General features: G+C 42.1%; 1 protein-coding gene across 3 annotated transcripts; it reads left to right on the top strand.

Annotated features, from left to right (window-relative positions):
• The first annotated feature begins 5,093 nt into the window (after positions 1-5,093).
• LOC128532301 (uncharacterized) lies at positions 5,094-7,355 on the top strand. Of its 3 annotated transcripts, none has more exons than XM_053506548.1 (6): positions 5,094-5,282; positions 5,469-5,843; positions 6,005-6,121; positions 6,269-6,358; positions 6,448-6,485; positions 6,840-7,355. In XM_053506548.1, exons 1-6 carry the CDS (start codon positions 5,240-5,242, stop codon positions 6,984-6,986), a joined length of 810 nt encoding a protein of 269 aa, XP_053362523.1. In that variant the 5' UTR covers positions 5,094-5,239; the 3' UTR covers positions 6,987-7,355. The 3 variants fall into 3 exon arrangements, with proteins under 3 accessions (XP_053362523.1, XP_053362524.1, XP_053362525.1); XM_053506549.1 differs by having other exon boundaries at positions 5,096-5,282; positions 6,844-7,355; XM_053506550.1 differs by lacking the exons at positions 6,269-6,358; positions 6,448-6,485 and having other exon boundaries at positions 5,098-5,282; positions 6,840-6,982.
• The last annotated feature ends 16,268 nt before the right edge of the window (positions 7,356-23,623 follow it).

Below are 23,623 nucleotides of genomic sequence, written 5' to 3'. Positions count from 1 at the left end.
CTCCTTTTGTATGACTCTGACTTTGTTGAAGACAATAATAATGAACATAAATGTGAATTGTAACAAAAAATACATTTAAAATATACTGAAAATTTTTAGTTTATATAAAAATCATTTTGCATGATTGGTGTTTTTTTTCAAAAAGGTTATGGGTTGACCCTAAAATAAAAAGGTTGCCCACTGTGGTATTCACAATGACTGGAGGTCATGCCTTATTTTATCTCCCACCTCTGTGCACAGGTTTACAGCTCTATCGAAAAGACATTTATAATTATGCCTATAAATTGATTATTTTAGATGGCCAGATAGTAGTGGCAGGTTTTCAGTTACAGAATACAGTTGGGGGTTATTACATTGAGAATAAAAATAAAGCAATTGAAGCTGATGTCTTTATCCTAATCCATAATTTGTAGAAAAACTGCTGAAGTTAAAATGAACCTTAACTGAAAACAGATTCAAAAAAGGAAACTACATTATCTGGGTGACACATAAACTGCAATGCTTATGGTTGCACGACAGGTAAACCTGAGGTCAAGCACAGCACTACAGTCTAAGCAGACAGAACTGCAGCCACTTTCATACGCGATGGCTAGTTGATGCTGCCGAGAAGGTAATTGGAAGATATGCATGAAACCTAGGCACATGGCAACAAAGGCCTCGTAGACCTAGCATGCAGCGTGTGGACGTACCAGGTGTAGAGCATGCTGCTATGGTATAGGGTCAAGAGAAAAGAGTGTGTGAAGAGACAAGAGTGTGTAAAAGTTAAAGAGAAAACATTGTGTGAAAAAAGTGAAAAGAGCATGTTAAAGGGAATATGAAAACACAATAGAGAAACGACAAAAATGAGAAAAAATGTAAGAAAAAAAAAGAAAAGACAAATATTTTGTGATGAAATCAGAAAATTGAAATATATTTATTTTCTGGTTTAAGACAACACTACATTATATTAAAAGGAAGAGTCTTTCTGGCAGTCTGCACAAGCACCTCTACATAATTTTCCCTTGTTTGCTCATCCTTGGGCTTTCACATCTAAATTCACTAAACGTTTCGCATTTTTCGATCAAAAGTGGGACTCCAAGCAGAAAACTGTGGGAACAAGAGCATCTAGCCAATCCAATTCACCAAAACAGACTAAACTATAATCAAAAGGCTTGAATAAACAACCATGGTATGAGTCTAGTTGTAAAGAATATGACTGTATGTGAGTCCTGAACACTAATTGGAAGCCTACTTGGGGGCTTCTTGAATTCAATTTTTTGGCATGGTGTAGAGACAAACAGTAGGTCTAATCTCAGCAATCAGGAGGAAAAAGAAGTCTATCCAGGCAACATTATTAACAAGTTCTTTATATGAAAGCCAGAAGTGTTCAATCACAAGTCTTTTAGTTATTTAGGATATTAACACAAAACTTGATTAAACAAGTATGAGCTCTCAGTTTATTTGCCCATTCTTCAACCCTTATTATAAAAAGTACCAGGAAAGAGTCTAAACCTTTTGATTAGCTGGGCATGGTGGATGATACAAGGCCAAAAAGGTACTCAGGTATTATGCATGACTATTAAATCCTTTATAAATGAATAAGTATTTTATAAGTAAAACACATCTGGACTAACTAGAGCTTGTTTATAAACCTGCTGGAATATACAGACACAAATAAATTACAGTAATTAAACATCCACATAAAATAATCAACATGTACAGGTACCTGTAGTGACATTATATTTTGTGTCTCAGCTGACATAAGGCTTATCGTTCAAAATATGTGTTTTACTCCTGCACTTGAGGCTGTTGGAAGGTCATTCAGGGTAAAGAATCAGAAAACTTGTTTAAAATATTTTAATTGTCAGGGAAAACCCCTGAAGAGTGCTTTGCCCCCATTGTTTTTGTGCATGAACATTGTCGTATAAACATTATGTATATGGACATTGTTTATAAATGATATTGTGGAGTGTACTGGAGCAGGAGGAGTGAGATCCCGCAAAGTACCCTGGAGAGAGACTGGAAAGGTTCCTGTTCTTGATACAGTATGATTCACGCCCCTTAGGACATATCATGACGTTGTTCCACGTGACATGGCCCCCAGCAATGACCATAAGAATCGAACCAGGGGGTCCAGATGCAGTGTTGTCCAGGATGAGGGGAACCCCAGACTAGGTCTTGAAGCAGGCCAGAGGACTGAGCTTAGGAGTGACTGCAGGAGCTTCTGGAAGAGGATGCAGCACTTGAGGAGCAGCTTGTTCACCTGGAGGCACATGGGCAAACCTCCAATACCCAGTCTCAGCAACAGATATGTGCCCTATTTTTAGAGCCAAGCACTGTTAGCCCAGTTAGCCCTGGTAGCACAGTTTTGTGTGTTATATTTACCCTGAAGAAACTGTTGACTTTGTTTGCGCCATTAGCGTGTTTTGTGCTGTTAACCCTGTAGAGGACCCTGTTAGTGCTCTCAACCTGGATGCAGGCCCTGTTAGCTCTGTTAGCGCTCTTGAAGATCCTGTCTGTTCTGATAGCCATGAGTGCTCAGTGACTTCGACTTTCTTACTAGGGTTAAAAACACTGTCCTTGTTCCAGATAACCTGGAGGACCCTGAGAGGCCTTTAGAGAGTCCTGCACCACCTAAGCCACTCCTCGGCCCCCTGAGCCATGCCCCTTGCCACCTGAGCCATGCCTTGCATTGCCTGAACCATGCCCTAAATACATTGAAGACCTCATCCCTGCCCCACCTGAGGACATTATACTCGATCTGATAAGATCCTGTGTGAGAGAGCGAACAAGGTTGCGAACTCTGTGCTGACTTTGCAACCTGGGCACAAGGACTTTGTGTGTACTCTGTGGTCCAAGAATATTGAACCATGGTTCCATTTCTATGCCGAACCCCCACCCTGCCTTATGGACACTGTGTCAGAAAGTGTGACAAAAGATTTTAGGGGGCTGTCCTGCACCAATGGTGGTGCTCCAGAGTAGTGCCTTTTGGGGGGTTATGTCAGGGAAAACCCATAGAGGGCATGTTTAATCATGGGTGTATAAAGAGGCCTTGGATTAGTGTTTGAGTTGTCTTGCATCTGTTGTTAGTTAGTTGCTGAGTCTCTTATTATATATAAGTTTGGTTATTTTTCAATTTAGAAAAAATGTCTGTGTCTACTTACAATTATAGTTTAGAGAATCTAAACTGGTTAAAACCAAAAGGTCAATGGCACTGTGTGTAAAAATATATATAACAGAGTTCTCATCGGTGTGGCAGAATAATGACTAGTTTAAAGATTTCAGCCTCCTGAAAGTTTAACTGAGGAAATAATTATCCTTCGCACATCAATATACTTACTGGTTGGTTCCAACACACTTGCTGACCGGGAGAAAACACACACACACACACACACACACACACACACACACACACAAAAAGAACGAACCATTCATGAACGACCCATCACTAACACACACACACACCCACTCACACACACACACACACACACACACACACACACACACACACACACACACACACATAAACACGCACACACACACATAAACACGCACACAAACACACAAACATACTGTATACACACACATTTACATTTATGCATACCGTATAATAGTGTCTGAATGATTTTGGTCTCTTAATTATTCACAGAAATCCCGGGCGATGCTGTAACCTCTCGCAGCCGGAGGTCTCGAGAGAGCTGATTGGCCGAGCTCTCTCAGAAGGGAGGGATGACAAGTACTTAGTGCTCCCACATTAATCACGGCTGTACAGCCAATCAGGAGTGCCTGTGAGCTCACGCAAGCGGAAGGGACGGATAGCACTGTCTTTTGAGTGTGTTACTCCGCCCCCAATGGTGAATGAGCGGTTCGAAAAGATGCGGTCGACTGGCATCGCGTAGTTCGGAGGAAACAAGTGATAGTCTTTGGCCCTCCCGACTGAGTGGTAGTAGTAGCTTAATGTGGGAGCCCCCTAGTGATGGGGAGGAATTGGACACGGCTAAATTAGGGAGAAAATCGGGGAAAAATCCCAAAAAATAAAATAAAAATGCCCTGAGTAAACACATTGCATACAGTACCTAGAAAAAGAGGAAAGAGGAAGAGGAGGGGTAACAAAGAAAGAGAAGCTTTGGCAATGTAACTTTGTCTAGGTGAAAATGTAGGAATACCTTACCAAAATATAACAGACATTTCAAGTCAAAGTTGACAACTCATGGAGAATACTGATAAACCTATGTACAGTAGGGGAAATAAAATACATTTTACTTTGTGTCTTTGATACCAGCTTAATTAGATCAATTATTGGTAGAAGAAATGGATGGAAGACAGGTTTTTCTATAGCCACTTAACATTCTGAATACTTGGTGGAGACAATTATGTGGCATTAAACATTACAGCTATTGCAGCTATTGCATGCCACCTGGCCATGCAACTGCTAATTTGTCCAAAAGATTCAAGATTCATAGAACTTTATTAATCCTAGAGGGAAATTGCTTACTCTTGGTTACAGTTGCTCACAGTTGTTATCCAGTAGAAAGGAAACTTAATAAATAACTAAAAAAAAAGAAAAAAAAAGAGTGAGTGTATGAAAATGGCTGTAATTTCTGAATGGTACAGTAAACGCCACACTTTTGTCAAACTGCTTCCTTTAAAGCTGAAAGTCCTGACTTTGGTCACATCTTAAGTGTTTTATTTTAAATTCAATATGCGGGTGCAAAATGGCAAAAAACATCAACTTTGTTCCAAAAATTATGGACCTGAATGTATATGCTGTTTTTCATTTTAGCAATGATACACCACCTAAATACACTATAATATATGTGTTAGACAGGTTTTCACTTGCATCCTATACAGCTGCTATAAATATTAATTTAGTTTTCACAGTTTTCACAGTAGTTTATAAGCTTCTATAAAATTATGAGGGCAGCTACATACTGTATAGAACAATAAACAAAGACATGTTTGCGTAGGCACACTAAACCACAGAGTACCACTAAACCACATTTTCCATTGTCATAACATCTTATATATCTCTGTGCAACAGCAAAACTAAATGTGTGGGGCTTATGTAACTGTATGTAACAATACCACACGCTTACTTAGCATATCTGTTTTTTTTTTAAAATACAACCAATCATGTTCTGAGTTGTGCTCAGTACAGACCCACTATATTTTAGGTAGAAAATCAAACCATACTGCAAACGCATTCATGTTCTGCTGAAACTTCACAGACAAACACTGTAGAATTCATAGGAAATTAAAAATGACTGGTTTCTGGATTTTTGGTTTGATTTTCAGCACCATGTGTAAGTAATATGAACTAATTTTCCCCCTTTTGCTTGATATATTTAGAAAAAAAAAGAAGAAATCTTGTATATTATAAATCTTTTTTTCTGCGAGCTATATAGTATGCAGTAGTTACCCCAATATTAATGCTTTAACGTGATATTTAATACATTTATTTACTTTATTAATACATTTCTTTTTTTAAGATACTCTCCATCCTGACAGACACTGGGTTACAGCACAATCCCTCATACAACCACCAGTTTATCAGCCTGATAAAGAGCTCAGTGTGGATATGGGAGGCTCGGCTACTCTGCGGTGTTGTATTTCTGAAAAAGTTGAAATAATTGCCTGGATTAAGCAACCAAACGGAAAAAAACCTCGGACTATAGTTACAGTGCATACAACTTCTGGACAGGAGTTTTATAGTGGATCCACTAAGTCTTTTAAAATAGAAAGATCTTCAAACTGCATCAATTTGATCATTTTAAATATCATGCATTCTGATTTAGCCATGTACTACTGTGCACTGACGAAACCCAACCTTGTGTTTGCAGATGGAACTTATTTAAAACTTAAAGGTAGGATTTCCACACTGATTAAGGTACTGTACTGGTCTACTGTAGTAATATATTTTCTCATTACTATTGGTGTGTATAACTTAAAAGATATATATTTAAGTCATGAAATAACACTAAGACCCAAACCTTTTATTCAGTAAAACATTAAAATTTGTTTATAGGTGAGCATGTGACCATTGCATCAGAAACATCTAAACCAACCCCGCTTCATAATTCAGTGGTGTATGAACTGACACTGCCTGGAAACAACACTAACATAAACACTCAAGAGATAACAGGTAAAATGTTATTGATAGCTAAATTATCATCATTTAATTCCTAATGCCTAAAAACACCTAAAAAACTGAAATTAAACTTAAGTATGTAAATGTAAAATGACAAATAACTGCATCAGAAATGACTAAATTAATCTCTATGTTCGATAGTACTCTGGTTGGGAGCGGCTTTGGGCTTGTGTGTACTTCTGATTTTCGGTCTTGCCTATTTTATACTGAGGAGAAGGAAATTTGATAAAAGTATGTGCATTTGTGATTACATAAATAAAAAAGAAAAACACTTACCTGTAGTTCTATATAAAAGACTAATGGATGTGTTTCTGTAATAGTAAATGCATCTATTGAAAACTCTCCAGAGATGAGGCAGGTACTGTATGTGTGCAGTAAATTGTAAATTTATTAAATGTATGGATTGGTCTGGTTGTTTTTAGAAAATAATTAGAAAATTCATTTCTGCTTCTTATATATGTCAAATAATAATAATGCATTAATATTCTGCTCGTTATAATGTTTACAGTATAAGATATATAATTATTTTTAAAAGATTTCTGTTTAGTTGATGTGTATAATGCGGTTATCTCTATTATATGGTTATTACTGGTCATTATTATTATATTGTTTAGTTATGATGATGATGATATTCTTTTTATTATTATTTATTTATCATTAACATATTATTCATAATTTTCATCTTCTTTTTTTATTATTTTTTATATTTCAGGAAGCTGAAACTACAACAGTCAATTATGCAGCTTTGAATTTCTCAAAGCAGAGATCCAAAGCTGAAAAAAGAAACACTGGCTTATCAGATGTGTGTGTGTATTCCGATGTAAAGAACACTTCAAGGTTTAACATTAATGATTTATAATATGTGACACTATTACACTGCAAAAACATTAAGAATATTCTAGCAAGTGAAGAGTATTCTAATACTGTCTTGAGTATTCTAATGTAGTCCATGTTTTTGATTACAAGATAAAAGGAGCAATTCACATCTAAAAATAAAATAATGTAAAACATTTTTTGCAATGTGCCTAAATGTCTATCCCAGAGATTTTAATTAACTACACATGAATACAATAACTCCTGACGTGCGTTTCCACAATTATTTCTTTATATTTCAACTTTCAATAATTATGAACTTGTGGAAAAATACTGTACAACATTCAGAATTTGTGGCGTAGTTTGTATGATTTTGACTTTTGTTAATGAATCAATAAATGTAAAGTGCAATGACTTTAAATATAATTATGAAAATGTTGGAATTTATTAAAAATGAATTTTTATTTATCTGTGTGATTTAAAGATTTCGACAGTTGTGGGTTGTGACATTAACATTAACTGGGGAAGAGTCTACTTATCTACCACTGTGTTCATATTTACGGCAGTAGTGAAAGAACACGACCCATGACCCTGTACAGGATAAGCTAAAGACAATGAGTGAGTGAGCGAGTAGTTTTAATATAGCGGTACAGTACAGCCTGTTGTTCAATTATTACTGCACACAAATTGAACTATACACAAATTTATAAGCAAGTAAAAACTATGATCTTGCACTTTTTTATACATCAAAATGTGATAAACTAAGACTACTATAAGTTTCATTATTGAAAAAAAAAATCTGCTAAATGTTTGGTAATGCACTGTATTCACACAGGTCTAAAAACATTACAAAAGTAGTGCTGATTTATTGAGGAAAGTAAAAGTGCAAAAATAACATTATATGATGAATTAATCAACTGTTATATTTGCTTCCGAGGGCCGAGTATTTGTGAGTTTTACAATGTGGTAACAGAAGAAGCTGTTAGAGGGTTTGGTGTTTGTGGCTTAAATGATGCAGTACTACTTTTTAGATGCTAGTAGGCAGAAGAGACTGTGCTTAAGTTGGAAAGAAACTTTGGTTTTACAGTAATCTTGCTAAAAGGTTTAGTGATGTACCTGTGATGCTATAGATGGGCTTTTTTGTTTATTCTTTATATCGTATTACTGGTGACATAATAGACTTTCCTGACTCTTGAGACAGAATAGAACTTGTTGGGTTTTCTAGGTCAGGGAGAAAGTGTTGGTGTGGATGGTAGACCTTAAGCAATGTGCATACAAAAAAAGGTTGTATTGTGGATTAGTGTTAATTTTGTCAGCTACTTTTAATTTTAGTCTGAGTCTTATCCTATTTTTGTTTTATTCAGGTGTCTGATTTCAGGTACAAGTCTCAGTCATGTCACCTGCAGAAATTCTTTGATCTTTATTATTATTACTTACTTACTTATTATTACTTTTCTTGTTCCTTGGCTGTATTGAGCATGCTTGAGACAAAAAAATTTGAAAACCAATCCAAAACCTTACGGAACGTCGCGCAGTCATTTGCGATGGCTCGGGGTGCCTATTACCACATCAGCTTGCACATCTCACCTTGAGTCAAACTGCATAGGAGAGATAGGGGTATAATGAATGAACACTGTATCGCAGTGGATTGTGACAAAAATTAAATGTTGACAAAACTAAAGACATGTTTTATAAATTTTTATTTTTTTAAACCACATTTAAGTCCCGTCTTTTTTCGTCAATGATATTACATGCTGATTTTGTCATTGTCACTGTTCATTAATATTCATGATGTCTCGTCATCGTCTCATCTTACTCACAGGAAAAAAAGATCACCAACGAATATTTTTTGTCAAAATTAACACTACTGTGGATGTTTTCAGCTGATGACTGTCCAAAGATTTATAGCGCATGTTCTATTTTCTGTTTCCTGAAGGAATACTAATACTCGATATTCCTTGGTTTCTTTGAGTTTTTTTTTGTTCTCAGTACCAGCCTGCCAAAATGAACACCTTTCCCTTCTAAGCTGTTATAAAATTTATTACTATCATTTATTACTACACATATCAAGGCTCGATGCCCAAGCCAGTGCCCAAACCCCAGCCACTGGATGCAGTGCCAGTCCCAAGCCCAGATAAAATGGGAGGATTGCGTCAGGAAGGGCATCCGGTGTAAAACCTGTACCAAGCTTGTATGCTGACTGAGTGGTCCGCAACCAGCAACCCCTTGCTGGGAGCAGACGTTAGACCAAGAACAATAAATATAATTTTATCAGCAAAGTTTATAATGGTGTGGTGCTGTGTTTGTACAGCCATGACAAACTGAGCACACTTCCTTATGGGGCTGTGGTGATTGTGTTAATTGTATGTTTTTACATGCTGGTGAAATTTGAAAAGGAAAGTTCTTAGATTGGCATGTTTAACATTAACAATAATAAAAAAAGCGCTTTTAGTGCACTGTGTAATTCATTTACCAAATGTTAGGTCATTTACAATGATCAGTCATAACATTGCAAAGCAAAACCTCATGCCCAGTATTGTATAGACTTCCCTTCTGACACATGAGCAGCTTTGGTCCCTCAGGGCATGACTCAACACAACCTCTGGAGATGCATTAGCGATCTACTGTACATTGGCAGTAGATCCTTTGGACAGTGTGCGTTGTGGGGTGGGGCCTCTGTGGATCTGACTTGTTTGTCCAGCGCATCCAATCGGATTGGGGTCATACAACATCCAAACGTATGTCCAGTTTCATAGTACAGATCTTGGAACTTAAATTTCTTTATTTCCCTATTAGATTCTTTTCAATATAATGTTAATGTATATTGCAGTTATCCAGTATCTTTATTACTTGAAGGAGTTTTTTGGTGGTCATTGTTCGGCAAACTACTTTATGTGCATTTAATAGCCTAAGCAATAGCAGTTGAAGTTCCTCCCAGGCCATCAGCTTAGTTAAAGAAAGGAGAAAAATCTAACCAATTCCAGCATAATGAGCTCATGGCATAGACAATGAGATAATATGTTGATAAATACTGGGTAAAGATTGTTTTAAAATGTTCCTGGGATATGCAGTTAGTTAATATTTTGCCATCCAAACAATAAAATCCAGACATTCCAATATAATCCATTAAAGCCAGTGGTGCTAACTGTTTACCCAGGCGCTTCAGTTCGAGTATCCACCGCCAAAGAAATCTTGGAAGAAAAGAAAAGAAATATTCTTAAGACTAGAAGCCCCGCCAGTGTCACCTACTGTTAACGCGGTTTACCGGTCATTTGACCGCCTATTGTTTTGAATGGGAAGCTGTCGCTGACACACAATGATCGCTAGATGGCGCTTTCACCCAAAGCAAATAGTTGAGCTCCAACATGAACTTGCACTTGGGTAATGCGCCATTCATGCCCGCGTTGATAATCAGCGTTTTTTTTTTCATATTCAACTGAGAAAACCTACTACAGAGTCTCTAAGGGGAGTCACTAAGTCTCTACTTATAAGATAAATTATTTTATAACGTTTTGAGAAAATTCATTAGGTCGTTCATTCTATTTGAAGCTTCTGAACTGTTGGACGTTTTTTTAGTGTGACAGTGCTTTAGATGGAGCAGATCTATGCTTAAATAATGTAATGACCCTTCTTGAGGATATAAAGCTTTATTATTGAGTTTGAATAAATCAGATCTACCACAGCAGATAATAAACTATGCCATGTCATAACTGAAGCAAACACCATGATTATGCCTCATTTCGTTCGGTGTTGCTAGGCAACGGACAACGCGCCTATTTGGGAATGTGGAAATGTGGAAAAGATGTGTGGCCTCTCAATGAGAACTAACCCAAAGATTTTGGTAACTACACTGGGTGTAACATCTGCATAGTGACACTAAACAGCTGAACAACTTCAATTTTCTGTTTACCTTATAGAATGAACAAACGGATGAATTTTCGCAAAACGTTAAAAAATTATATATAATGACCCCCTGGGCCATATGTCGATTTTCTTAAAGAATTTGGACATCTGCTATCAGACCTATTGGTTAACTCTGACAAAGTGTTGATAGTAGAAGACTTTAACATTTATTTAGATGATGCTAACGACACTTTAGCCCTCGCATTTATGGATGCTAAATGCAGACGATCTAGATGAAGTGACTAGCAGCATGGCCACTATTTTTACCAGTACATTAGACACTGTTGCTCCCATCAGATTGAAAAAAGTTTGAGATAAAACACTTGCACCTTGGTACAATAGTCATACTCGCGCCCTAAAGAGAGCAACCCTAACCTTTAGCGAAAATAGAGAAAAACTAAATTAGTTTTTCGAATTGTGTTTAAAGACAGTATGTGCAGCTATAGACATGCTCTAAAAACTGCTAGGACCGTGCATCTTAGCCAACTAATAACAAGAAACCAAAACAATCCCAAGTTCTTATTTAGTACAGTGGCTCGCCTAACAAAACCTAAGATGCCTGCAGAGAGTACTCCACAACATTTTAGTAGTGAAAACTTTATGGACTTCTTTAATGAAAAAATCCATAGCATCAGTAAGAAAATAATGGAGGTTCAACCTCTAATAGCATCTCATGATCTAGTTCAGCCTAAAGTTTCACATTTAGTTTTTTAGTGCTTTACAGGTATAGGACAGGAAGAGCTTTATAAACTTATCACCTCAGCTAAATCAACAACGTGCCTGTTAGACCCAATCCCAACCAGATTTTTAAAAGAAGTGATGCATATGGTTGGAGAGCCACTTTTAAACATTATTAATTTCTCATTATATCAAGGTCACGTCCCTAAACCTTGGCAGTTATTAAGCCGCTTTTTAAAAAATCTAATTTGGAAGTGAATGAAATAACAAATTATAGACCGATTTCAAACCTTCCCTTTATATCAAAAATATTAGAAAAAGTAGTATCAGCTCAAATATGCACATTCTTACAGGAAAACAACATTCTTTAAGAATTTCGGTCAGGTTTCAAGCCCCATCATAGTACAGAAACTGCACTAGTTAAGATTGCTAATGACAAATGACTTGAGATGAGGCTGCATCTCAATACTAGTCTTGCTTGATCTTAGTGCTGCATTCGACACTATAGATTATAATATTCTCATAGATCGCTTACAAAATCACATAGGTATTCAGGGACAGGCATTAAAATGGTTTAGATCATACCTGTCTGATCGATACCATTTTGTAGATCTAAATGGAGAACCGTCTGGCATAATGCCAGTGAAATATGAAAACTGGGTCAGTTTTAGGACCTCTGCTGTTCTCAATATACATACTTCCCTTGGATAACACCATTAGAAGACATAGGATTAGTTTCCATTGTTATGCTGATGATACCCAATTATATATGTCAACAAAACCAGACGAAATACCTAAGTTGTCTAGATTAACCGAGTGTGTCCAGGACATAAAAAATTGGATGACCAATAACTTTCTTTTACTAAACTCAGACAAGACAGAGATATTACTCATCGGCCCAAAAATCAGCACACAACAGCTTTCACAATTCAGCCTGCGTTTAGAAGGATGTACTGTTACTACCAGCTCAACAGTAAAAGACCTGGGCGTAATATTAGACAGTAACTTGTCCTTTGAAAATCATATTTCCAATATCACAAAAACAGCCTTTTTCCATCTTGAAAATATTGCCAAACTTAGGAGCATCATATCCGTACCTGATGCAGAAAAGCTAGTTCATGCATTCATGACCTCCAGACTGGACTATTGTAATGCATTACTAGGTGGTTGTCCTGCATCCTCAATAAACAAGCTTCAGTTAGTCCAAAATGCAGCCGCCAGAGTTCTCACCAAATCCAGAAAATATGATCATATAACCCCAATATTATCATCCCTGCACTGTCTACCTGTTCAGTTTAGAATTAATTACAAAATAGTATTACTTACATACAATGCTTTAAATGGTTTAGCTCCCACATACCTAACCAGTCTTCTGATACGCTACAATCCACCACGCTTCTTAAGATCACAAAACTCTGGACTTCTTGTAATTCCCAGAATTTCAAAATCTACAAAAGGGGGTAGGGCTTTTTCATATTTAGCTCCAAAACTTTGGAATAGCCTTCCAGACAGTGTTCGGGGCTCAGACACAGTTTCCCAGCATAAAAGTAGACTCAAGACGCATCTCTTTAATCATCCTATAACTTCATACTTCAGTACATCTATCCTGAATGGCAACTACGCTAATTCTCTCCATCTGTTCTGTACTTTTCTACTCATCCCGAGGCATCTGGAGATTGTACCAGCTTCAGTAAACAAAGGCCAACCCTGCGAGGATCCTGAGGCATCCAGAGAAAGACCAGCTTCTGCTTTATGTTGGCTGGAGCTACACATCCTGCTCCTGTGCTCCCAGTGATCCAGACCCCATCTGCCCTCTGCACCTACTGACTCATCCCTATGCTGAACTGGACTTCATGTTAATTTAAAGAATTTCTGTTATATTGCACTTTCAGCTGCATAACACACATGATGTTATATCATCTCTATCTGTTATCACCCAAATGAGGATGGGTTCTCTGTTGAGTCTGGTTCCTCTCAAGGTTTCGTCCTATTGCCATCTCAGGGAGTTTTTTTTCTTGCCACTGTCGCCGTCACTCTTGGCTTGCTCATCAGAGACATTTTATTCATTCATCTCATTATTATCTAGACACATTTTTCTCACACATACACAATTTATTTTTATTATTATTATTATTATTATTATTATTAATTAATTAATTTATTTATTTAAATTATTATAATTTTTTAAAAAACGGAATTTCGTTTATTTTTGTGAAACTGCTTTGAGACAATGACTATTGTTAAAAGCGCTATATAAATAAAATTGAATTGAATTGAATATACTAAACTGTGCAACTGTCAGCGATTTCACGTAAATAAGAGCAAAATAGCTTTATACTGGCTTTTACTGGTGCAATTTTGAAAATGTAAGCATGCAGGTTAATTAAGCTCACATATCTAGGAAAAGTCATAAAAGGAGGGTTCTGGAATTTGATCGAGTGTGAAGTATTTTTTTTCCCCATTGCGGTCAAATGACCGGTGCACTGCGCTTCTAGTGTTAAAGAGAAAAGTATCATTTATTTAGGAAAAATAGGGAAGGAAACGTGCAGTTCCGGCATCAGTTCCCACATGGCTGGCGAAAGGCGGCGGTGGGCAGAGTAGCATAGGCGGGAGTCTCTCCTGGACATCCATCGGCTGAGCTGCTTTGTCGGCTGGGATTTGGAGCCTTAACGCGATCCTCTCTGCGGCCATTTTCTCTTTGGCAGCAGAGATGCAAGTCGGGCTCTACGCGAAAGTGAAGGTGCCGTGGGAGCTTAAGCAGTTCTTTCCCACCTCTTTTAAAGTCCCTGGGGTACGTCATATCGCACCGCTCGCTTGCCACTCTCTCATACTCCACCGCACGTCTCTTGACTTGCTTTTATAATGCTGAGCAACCCCGAGATCCTATTAATGTTAATTATCGGCAGCTGGCCAAAATAGACGGCCCCGTCCCTTCGAGCACCTGCAGAAGGTATATATAATAGATTTGGGTGCACGCCCAACACACGCGCCCTCAGTGACAGCCAGACAGAGATCTTTAGCAACAGCAGCACTTAACCAATTATTTACCTGTTGATACTGTGGTTGCCACAGCTCCAGAAATCCCACATACAGTTAAAAGTTTGGACACACCTAAATCAATGTTTTTTCTCCATGCAGATCTCCTCCAGAGCAGTGATGTTTTGGGGTTGTCGCTGGGCAACACGGACTTTCAACTCCCTCCAAAGATTTTCTATGGGGTCGAGATCTGAAAACTGGCTAGGCCACTTCAGGACCTTGAAATGCTTCTTATGAAGCTACTCCTTTGTTGCCTGGGTGGTGTGTCTGGGATCATTGCCCTTGCTGATGGAACACTGTAAACCCTAATGCTCAAAGTAATTGAACATATTGAGTACTGTTAACTTAAATAATTACAATTAGTTTACATTAATAGACCTTAATGAGTATTTAGAACTTTTTAGTATTTATGAGCGTGTAGAAATTACCGTTTTTAAGTTAGCTGAACAAATTTGTCATTTTAAGTCTGTAAGTACTTAAGTAACAGTAACTGTCACCTTAAAGTTCCACAAACTTAAAATCTTTCAGACTAGCGATTTTGTGTCTGATGTCATGAGGGAAATAGGGCACTGGTGGCTCAGTGGTAGGTGTTTCACGTTCGATTCCCATCAACTGGATGAAGTGCCTGTCCTGATCAACTGGATGAAGTCCTAGTCCTCTTTGTTGCCTCTTTGTAGGTGACCAAAAAACTGATTTTCCACCATAATTTGCAAATAAATTATTTAAAACTCCTACAATATGATTTTCTGGATTTTTTTTTCTTATTTTGTCTCTCATAGTTGAGATATATGCTGTAAACCCAAATAAGTTGGCAAAACTCAAAAAGATGAGGTAATCATTTACACCAGGAATATTATCCAGTTGTTGGGAATTGAACCCAGGCCTTTCGCATAGCTGGCAAAACACCTACCACTTGGCCACGAGTGCCCTCTTGCCCTGATAACATCAGAGACAAAATTGCTAGACTGAAAGATTTTATGTGGTGAAGCTTTAAGGTGACAGTTACTGTTACTTAAGTACTTACAGATACTTAAAATATCAAATTTGTTCAGGTGACTTGAAGGATGCCATTTCTACAAACTCATAAATACCAAAAAGTTTAAATACTCATCAAGGTCTGTTAATTTAAACTAATTGCAATTATTTAAGTTAACAGTACTCAATATGTTTAATTACAAATTACAAATTACATCACAATATCAACTGTTTAAAGGAGATTATTGCATATATTGGACGCCTTCAGCATTGTTTTACAGTGTAGGAAAAAATAAAAATCAGAAAAAAAATGGAATTAGAAAGAGTGTCCAAACTTTTGACTGGTAGCGCACCCCTTATTTTTATTACACAGACTGCTAATATAAAATATTACATATAAGGGGGACATTTTTTTAGTACTCTACGTAACATGAACCTGTTAACTGAAGAATTATGGATATTTTCTTATAAAGAAAAATGATGGATGTCAGCAGCCATGTATTAATAACTTTGGGCATAACTAGGAAAAAGTTCAGAGTTCGGAACTTTTATGAGGGGGAATTGTTGGAAAACATGCATCTCTACACCCACTGAGCAGTTGGGGAATGCTATGTGAATAGACGCTCTCAGCGCGCCACACTGATCAAAGACCGCTTTCGTCTGTTGACATTTTCTTTCTCACGCTGTCATGCTCTTTACCACGCTGGTTTGTTTTCCCACGCTGTATCTCTCCTAACATGCCCCCGGACCTTCTGATTTCTTTCAGCTTATAGGGAGGCGCAGCGCGCAAGCTTGCCGCTAGATTATTGTGTGTTTTTGCTGCAGTTTTCTCGCGTTCAGTTCATGATTCTTTTTACGTTACCGACCTTGCTTTGTTTCTCGTTTTTGCCTCTCGTCTCACGTTTTGGATTTATAACTGCACTCGGGTTTAATGGCTTAGAACTTTTGCTTTCGTTTCTCGACTACGGCTCTGCTTCGTGTTTGTTTTGGCTCGTCGCCCCTGCTGGCGAATTACATTGTTTTGGACTTCCGCTCTCGTCCCTCGACTTCGACCCAGCTTAGCCCCTGTTTTGGCCCGACGCTCTCTGCTGATGGATTGCACGGTTTTGAACTCTCCCTTTTGTCCTTCAACTATGACACCACCTCTCATCTCTTCTCGCCGCACAGCTCGCCCAACGCCTCACATAACCACCTGCTTCTCTGCACCTGGATCCATCTCTCCACCTGCTCATTTTGCCCTTCGTGACAGAATAATCTAGCCAAGTTATGGATCCAGCAGAGTACGACAGGATGAGAGTGGCTCTGGAGAACCAGGGGACTCTTCTCAGGAAGCAGCAGCAAGAGCTCCTCACCACCAGGCAAACTCTCGCCAGCATCACCACAAAGATGCAACAACTCCAGTTATACTCAGCACGATCCACAAGCTCTGAAGCCCAGCGCGAACCACGCTTGCCAGCCCCACCCACCTATGGAGGCAAGCCAGGTACATGCAGATCTTTTCTTGCCCAGTGCTCACTGATTTTTGAGCTAAAAGCCTCCACCTTCTTCTCAGAACAGTCGCGGATGGCCTACGTCATCACCCTCCTTAAAGGCAGAGCCAGGAAGTGGGGCACTTAATGGACTCATGGACCTCGCCGGCCGGATCGACGCGCGTCTCCGTTCAAGGCAGACCTCCAGAGAACTACCCTCTGCTCGTAGACCCTCTCCTCCCCGGACATCTCAAGAAACTTCTCCTCTGAAACGTCTCGGGTTTCATTGCTGTAACCCTGTTCCCTGAAAAAGCGGGAACGAGATGCTGCGCGAAAGCGCTATGGGAAACGATTCCTCGTGACCAGTTGTGAAGCACGTGTGTGTCAAACACGCCAAATATTTTGGCATGTATAACCTCAGACAGGTGACGTCAACCGATGAGGTGCGCCTGGAGGTTATAAATAGGCATGAACCGGAAACCTTCAGGTCAATTTTGTCTGAAGGATGTCCGGTCACGCATGCAGTGCGGCATTGGAGCGCAGCATCTGGTTCCCGCTTTTTCAGGGAACAGGGTTACAGCAAAGTAACCCGAGACGTTCCCTTTCAAAAGCTACACTTGATGCTGCGCGAAAGCGCTATGGGAACGAGAATACCCACTCCGCCGCACTGCAAGTGTCTGGACCCCCGGGGTTGTGTAGTGTGCGCACAGTACCCCCAAGGAGTCTTAGACATCATTCTGGGATTCTGACTCGAGGCCCAGTGAGCCTGGCATCCAACCATGAAGCCTGACAGATGTCTTGCGGAAAGGCAACCTGTCACATGACGTACTGGAAGCCCCTCTTGCCAGAGCAGTTGATGAGTCAAGCTTCCTGGTCGAATGGGCCCTAATCACTAGAGGCAAAGTGTGCAACGCGCCTCCTAGGCTTGGGCACTAGTCTTTATTGCCCGACTCGTGTAATAGCAGCTGCCCTTCGGCCGCGGCCCCAGGACGTATGAAACCCTGCTCTAATTTACGGCCCTGGCTTAATGCAGAGGTGCGCTGTAAATTGAAGAGCATGAGCTGGACACAGCGAATGAAGTCTTTACTGCCCCGGAGCTAGCGGCGGAGGGCAGAAGGCTTCGGCTGTGGAAGATAGTTGGGCTGGAATGTAAAAGATCCCGAGGGACAGATTTTCTCCTGTCCTCCTAGGCTAGGGCACTAGCATCTCTAACCCGACTCGTCTAATGGCGGCTGCCCCTCGGCTGCGGCCCCAAGACATATGAAATCTGCTCTGATTTACGCCACTGGCTAGTGCGGTGGTGTACTGTAAATCCTAAGGAGCATAAACTAGACACAGTTAATGAAGTCTTACTGCCCCGTAGCTGTAACGGCGGAAAACAGAAGCTTCGAAGACAACTGCAGAAAATAGTTGGGTGAGAATGCAGAATAGCTTTAGCTAGCCAATGGCAAAGCCTAAGCACAATAGAAAGGCTGATGAGGCCCGTGAATAAGCCTGCAACTAAGGGGTGCTTTCCACCAGCCCCCTCAGTCAGGACGTAGGCGAGGAGTGGCTACGTATGTTCTAAGTGCACAAGGGCAAAAGCCTAAAGTCAACTTTCTTGCAGAAGCTCCAGCACTAAAGCGGTTCGGCAGTGGACTGGGTCTGCATGTTTCGCCATGTCCTAGTGTAGTTTTCCACCCTAGGACATGTTAACCTCCTGACTGCTGGAGGAAGTATTTCAGGGCCAGAAATAGGGTCATCGTTTCGGGGCAATTGATGTGCCACACGAGCAAATGACCTCTCCAGATCCCTTGGGCTGGGCGGCCATCTAAGGCCGCACTCCGGCCCCTAAGGTAAAAACGTCTGCCATTAGCAACTTGCGATGACAGGACGGACCTAGAGTGGGACCCAGGGTCAAGGACGAGGGTCTGGACCACATAAAAAGGGTACGAAGCTCCCTGCGCGTAACCCTTATTACCTCTGGGGATTGGCCCTTGGATGAAATCCCCAGGCACTTAGCCACCACAGAAGCAGTAAAAGTTACTTCCTGCTTAGCTTGAACTCCTTTAGAGTGTTCAAAATGGACGCGCGCAGGAGACAGCTGTGCACGCATTGCGGTCGGATCTCACATGACACTCAGAGAACGCTTTCCGTGGCATTGAGACTCGATCCTAAAGAAAACGAGGTAAGCTACGATGACATGTTGATGCCAAGGCGCTAGCTCCATGAAGAGGGTACGAAGCTCTCGGCGCGTAACGCTTGTTGCCTCTCAGTTGCTGGAGGGAGTATTTCAGGGCCAGAAATAGAGTCATCGTTTCGGGGCAATTAATGTGCCACACGAAAAGATGACCTCTCCATAAAGGCGTAACCCTTGTTGCCTTTGGGGATTGGCCCTTAGATGAAATCCCCCGGCACTTAGCCACCACTAAAACCACTCTGGGAGCAGTAAGGTTACCACCTGGCCTAGCTTATACTCCTTTAGAGTGCTGTAGGGAATTCGGCGCACGCAGGAAACAGCTGTGCCCGCATTGCGCTCGGATTCCGCATGACACTCAACTTCATATCTCGTGCAGGAAGGAGAACGCTTTTGGGCGTTAGAACTCCGCCCTGAAGAAAAAGATAGGTGAGCTAGGGCTATGTGTTGGCGCCGGATGGCTTCGTCTGGGAGGGGAACATGCGCTATTGCCCCCTTTGCCAGCCAGCCTGTGATTTGAATTACCAGAGGTGTTCACTGTGGTTTTACGGAGGTGGAAACCCACGCCGTAGAAACACAATGGCTGAATCTTGTAGTCCAGCAGACATGCTTGGCAGTAGCTTCCACGCTGCCAGCTTCTCCAAAGGGGGGGTAGCTTTTCGCTCAGCTAGGCAGAGGAGTGGTGGTGATGGTGGTGGCTGTTAGGTGTTTGGTGTCCTGAAAACACGACAGGAGGGAACCGAGCACCTAACACTTTGTTGGAAACCGCTGTCTCCCGACACACCAGTAGTGGCGGCAATTGAACACAGCCTCGTGCTTAAAGAGATATAGCTGGCAGTAGGTTCCCCGCTGCCAGCCTCTCTAAAAAGTGCACGAACTTTGACACTCTGTCACGGTCCTGAGGCCTTTCTCCTCTCATTTAACATGGTCCTCAGGTCCGTTCTCTTCGTGACGGCTCGTAAAGTGCGGCGAGCTCCACCCCGATCTCCACGCGGAGGTGCTCGGCTCCCCACACTCTCCCTCTAAACCTCCCGCCTCTGGGAGTCCAGAGCTGGTCGGAGCTGGGTGGCCGACAACTCCGCCTGTTGAGCACGGCCGGGAAGGAACCTCCCAAAGGCTTCCTCATGGAGTTTTGCATCCCAAAACTTGTTCATGACTGTTGTGACAGCGTCACCGAACAGTCCGGAAGGCGAGATAGGGGCGTCAAGAAGGAACGCACAGTCCCTGTCTTTGATGCCCGTAAGATTAAGCCACAAATGTCTCTCTGTAGCCACCAAGGCAGCCATGGAGCGGCCAATAGCACGGGCCGTCTGCTTGGTTGCCCTAAGAGACAGGTCTGTGGCTCGGCGTAACTCCAAAAATGCCGCTTCGTTAGCAACCCCGTCAGTGCTCAAGTCATTTAGCAAGTCAGCCTGGTATGCCTGTAAGACCGCCATGGTGTGCAGAGCAGAACCAGCTTGACCTGCTGCCTGAAAAGCCTTCCCCACCAGCGAAGATGTAAATTTGCACGGTTTGGAGGGGAGCATGGGCTTTTCCAGGGAGGATGACGACCCAGGAGAGAGATAGCCCGCAAGCGTCTCTTCTATCTGGGGCATCATCATATAACCATGTGTATTTGCACCCACGACATTAGAATACATCGATGTCTTTGGCACAAACACACAGGATAAATATGGCTTCTCCCATGAACGGGTTAATTCGTCATGGAGATCGCCAAAGAAGGGGAGGGAGCGCTGATGAGGCTCCTGCCTCCGGCCACCTGACAGAAACCTGTCGTCTAATTTCGACCGCTTGGGGGAGTCTTGCTCCCGCGGCCATTCGAGGTGTAGGCGCTCGACAGCGCGTGTCACTACCTCTAATAGCTCCTGAAACGCCTGCTCCTCTCTGGAGGGGCGCTTCGAAGCGACAGTTTCCAGGTCCGCGGAAGCGAGAGAGGAAATTTCTTCAGCTACTTCACAAGAGGCGCCGGCGCGTGCTTGAGAAGTAAGCGGCAACGGCACGCGATTCGGCGAAAGAGCAAAAGAAAGAGAAAACTCGCTCTGCTGTACTTCCGCCAAATCAACACGCGAGCCCCAGGAATGCGCTGCAGCTCGTAGTTCCGATTTAAAGAAGGCAAACCGAGCATGAAGGACTTTAATAGGGAGGAGATCGCAATGCTCACATCCTCCCTCAAGCCCGAGGACAGCGTGCTTTTCCCCCAAACACTCAACACAATAAGTGTGGAAATCGCCGTCCGGGAGACTCCTCTCATACGGATAAACGCATTTCCTGCAGAAATCAGCCATGGTAAGTAAATAAATAGATTTTATTACTTCCCTGAAAGTCTGCTTACACACCGCACACACCACAAGACGGATCCTGAAGAGAAATGATCTGAGGGTGTTTCCGGTTCATGCCTATTTATAACCTCCAGGTGCACCTTATCGGTTGACTGAGGTTATACATGCCAAAATATTTGCCGTGTTTGACACACACGTGCTTCACAAACGGTCACGAGGAATCGTTTCCCATAGCGCTTTCGCGCAGCATCAAGTGTACCTTTTGAAAGGGAACAGTCTGATCTCATGTTCCAGTTCTTGCCTTCTCTCAGCTCTCCCTTCTGCTCCAACTAAGCCTGAGGATCCCCCGACATCTCTAATATTCCCGCCGAATACCACGATCTCAAGTTAGTCTTCAACAGGACTCGGGCCACCTTACTCCCTCCTCACCGACCCTATGACTGTCCTATTGACCTCCTTCCAGGCACCTTCCCTCCAAAGGGCCGTCTTTACTCCGTGACGTGCCAAGAGCAAGGAGCCATGAACGAATACATCACTGGGGCCCTCGCCGCTGGCATCATCCACCCGTCCTCCTCACCCGCAGGAGCGGGGTTTTTCTTCGTCAAAAAGAAAGATGGGTCCCTTCGTCCATGCATAGATTACAAGGGGCTCAATGAAATAACTGTCAGAAACCATTACGCCTTACCACTCATGTCCACAGCCTTCGAGCTTCTTCAGGGAGTCACAATCTTCACTAAGTTAGACCTGCGCAATGCATATTATCTTGTCCGAATTAGGGAGGGTGACGAGAAGAACCGCCTTTAATACCCCGACTGGGCATTATAAATATTTGGAAGTGCCTTTTGGACTCACCAATGCCCCCGCCATTTTCCAGAGCCTGATCAATGACGTACTCAGAGACTTTCTGAACCTTTATGTATTTGTCTATTTAGATGACATCTTGATCTTTCCTCACAACCTGGAGGAGCACTGGTGCCACGTTCACCAAGTATGACAGAGACTTCTCGAAAACAACTTGTACGTCATGGCAGAGAAGTGTGAGTTTCACACGACGACTACCACCTTTCCAGGGTTTGTACCACCTTTCCAGGGTTTCCAGCTGTTTCTCGCAGCCGGAGATGGAACCAGCCAAGGTTCAGGCAGTCTCCAACTGGCCAACCCCAGTCTCGCGATGAGATCTCCAACGATTCCTGGGTTTTGCCAGTTCATTCGAGGGTACTGCTCTGTCACCGCCCCATTAACCTCTCTGACTTCCTCCAAGATGCGCTTCTGTTGGAATAAGAAGGCAGAGAGAGCCTTCGCCAAGCTCAAGAAAAGGTTCAACTCGGTTTCTATACTAAACATCCCCGACCCTTCCCGCCAGTTCGTAGTGGAGGTGGATGCATCCAACACCGGTGCCAGAGGGATCCTGTCCCAAAGGTCGCCACAGGATAACAAGCTGCATCCCTGTTTTTCCCCCCCCATCGTCTGTCCCCGGCCCAGAGGAACTAAGACGTGGGCGATCGAGAGCTACTAGCCATCAAGCTAGCGCTAGAGGAGTGGAGGCACTGGCTGGAGGGAACCGAGTACCCTTTTCTAGCATGGACTGATCACGGAAACCTCTGTCCACACTCACAGGTCCTGGAATGGGGTCTTGGATCCAAGCTGTCCTGTCACCCAGGCTCTGCTCGGACACTCTTTATCCTTCAACAGCGCTTCTGGTGGTCCACGATGGGGGAATACGTTTCCAGCTTTGTGGCAGCCTGCGACATCTGCACCCGCTGCAAATCTAACAACCGCCCACCAGCCGGCCTACTTCAGACCCTTACCTATACCTCACCGCCCCTGGTCGCACATCTTGCTGGATTTGGTCACGGGCCTACCCTCATCCGATGGGAACATCTGTATCATGACTATCGTTGACCGTTTCTCCAAGTCCATCCACCTGGTTCCACCCCCCAAGCTTTTCTCCGCCAAGGAAACTGCTGAGCAGTTAATCCTCAATGTTTTCCATCTCCACAGTCTCCCCACTGACATAGTATCAGATCGTGGCCCTCAGTTCACCTCATGCTTTTGGAGAGCTTTTTGTAAACTCATCGGGGCCACCCCTAGCCTGTCTACCGGCTTTCACCCCCAGTCCAACGGCCAAACGGAACGAAAGAACCAAGCTATGGAAATCGCCCTCCGG

Source organism: Clarias gariepinus, chromosome 10 (assembly GCF_024256425.1).
Source record: "Clarias gariepinus isolate MV-2021 ecotype Netherlands chromosome 10, CGAR_prim_01v2, whole genome shotgun sequence".
In the NCBI taxonomy this organism is placed as follows: domain Eukaryota; kingdom Metazoa; phylum Chordata; class Actinopteri; order Siluriformes; family Clariidae; genus Clarias; species Clarias gariepinus.
Note: the sequence above shows the minus strand (reverse complement) of the source record. Positions and strands in the feature narration are given on the sequence as shown.

Excerpts from the sequence above, each read along its gene's own strand:
- LOC128532301 (XM_053506548.1), top strand. The coding sequence starts at position 5,240 with ATGACTGGTTTCTGGATTTTTGGTTTGATTTTCAGCACCATGT. Across the intron at positions 5,283-5,468 it reads TTTGATTTTCAGCACCATGT|ATACTCTCCATCCTGACAGA; the intron begins GTAAGTAATATG and ends TCTTTTTTTAAG. Across the intron at positions 6,122-6,268 it reads AAACACTCAAGAGATAACAG|TACTCTGGTTGGGAGCGGCT; the intron begins GTAAAATGTTAT and ends TATGTTCGATAG.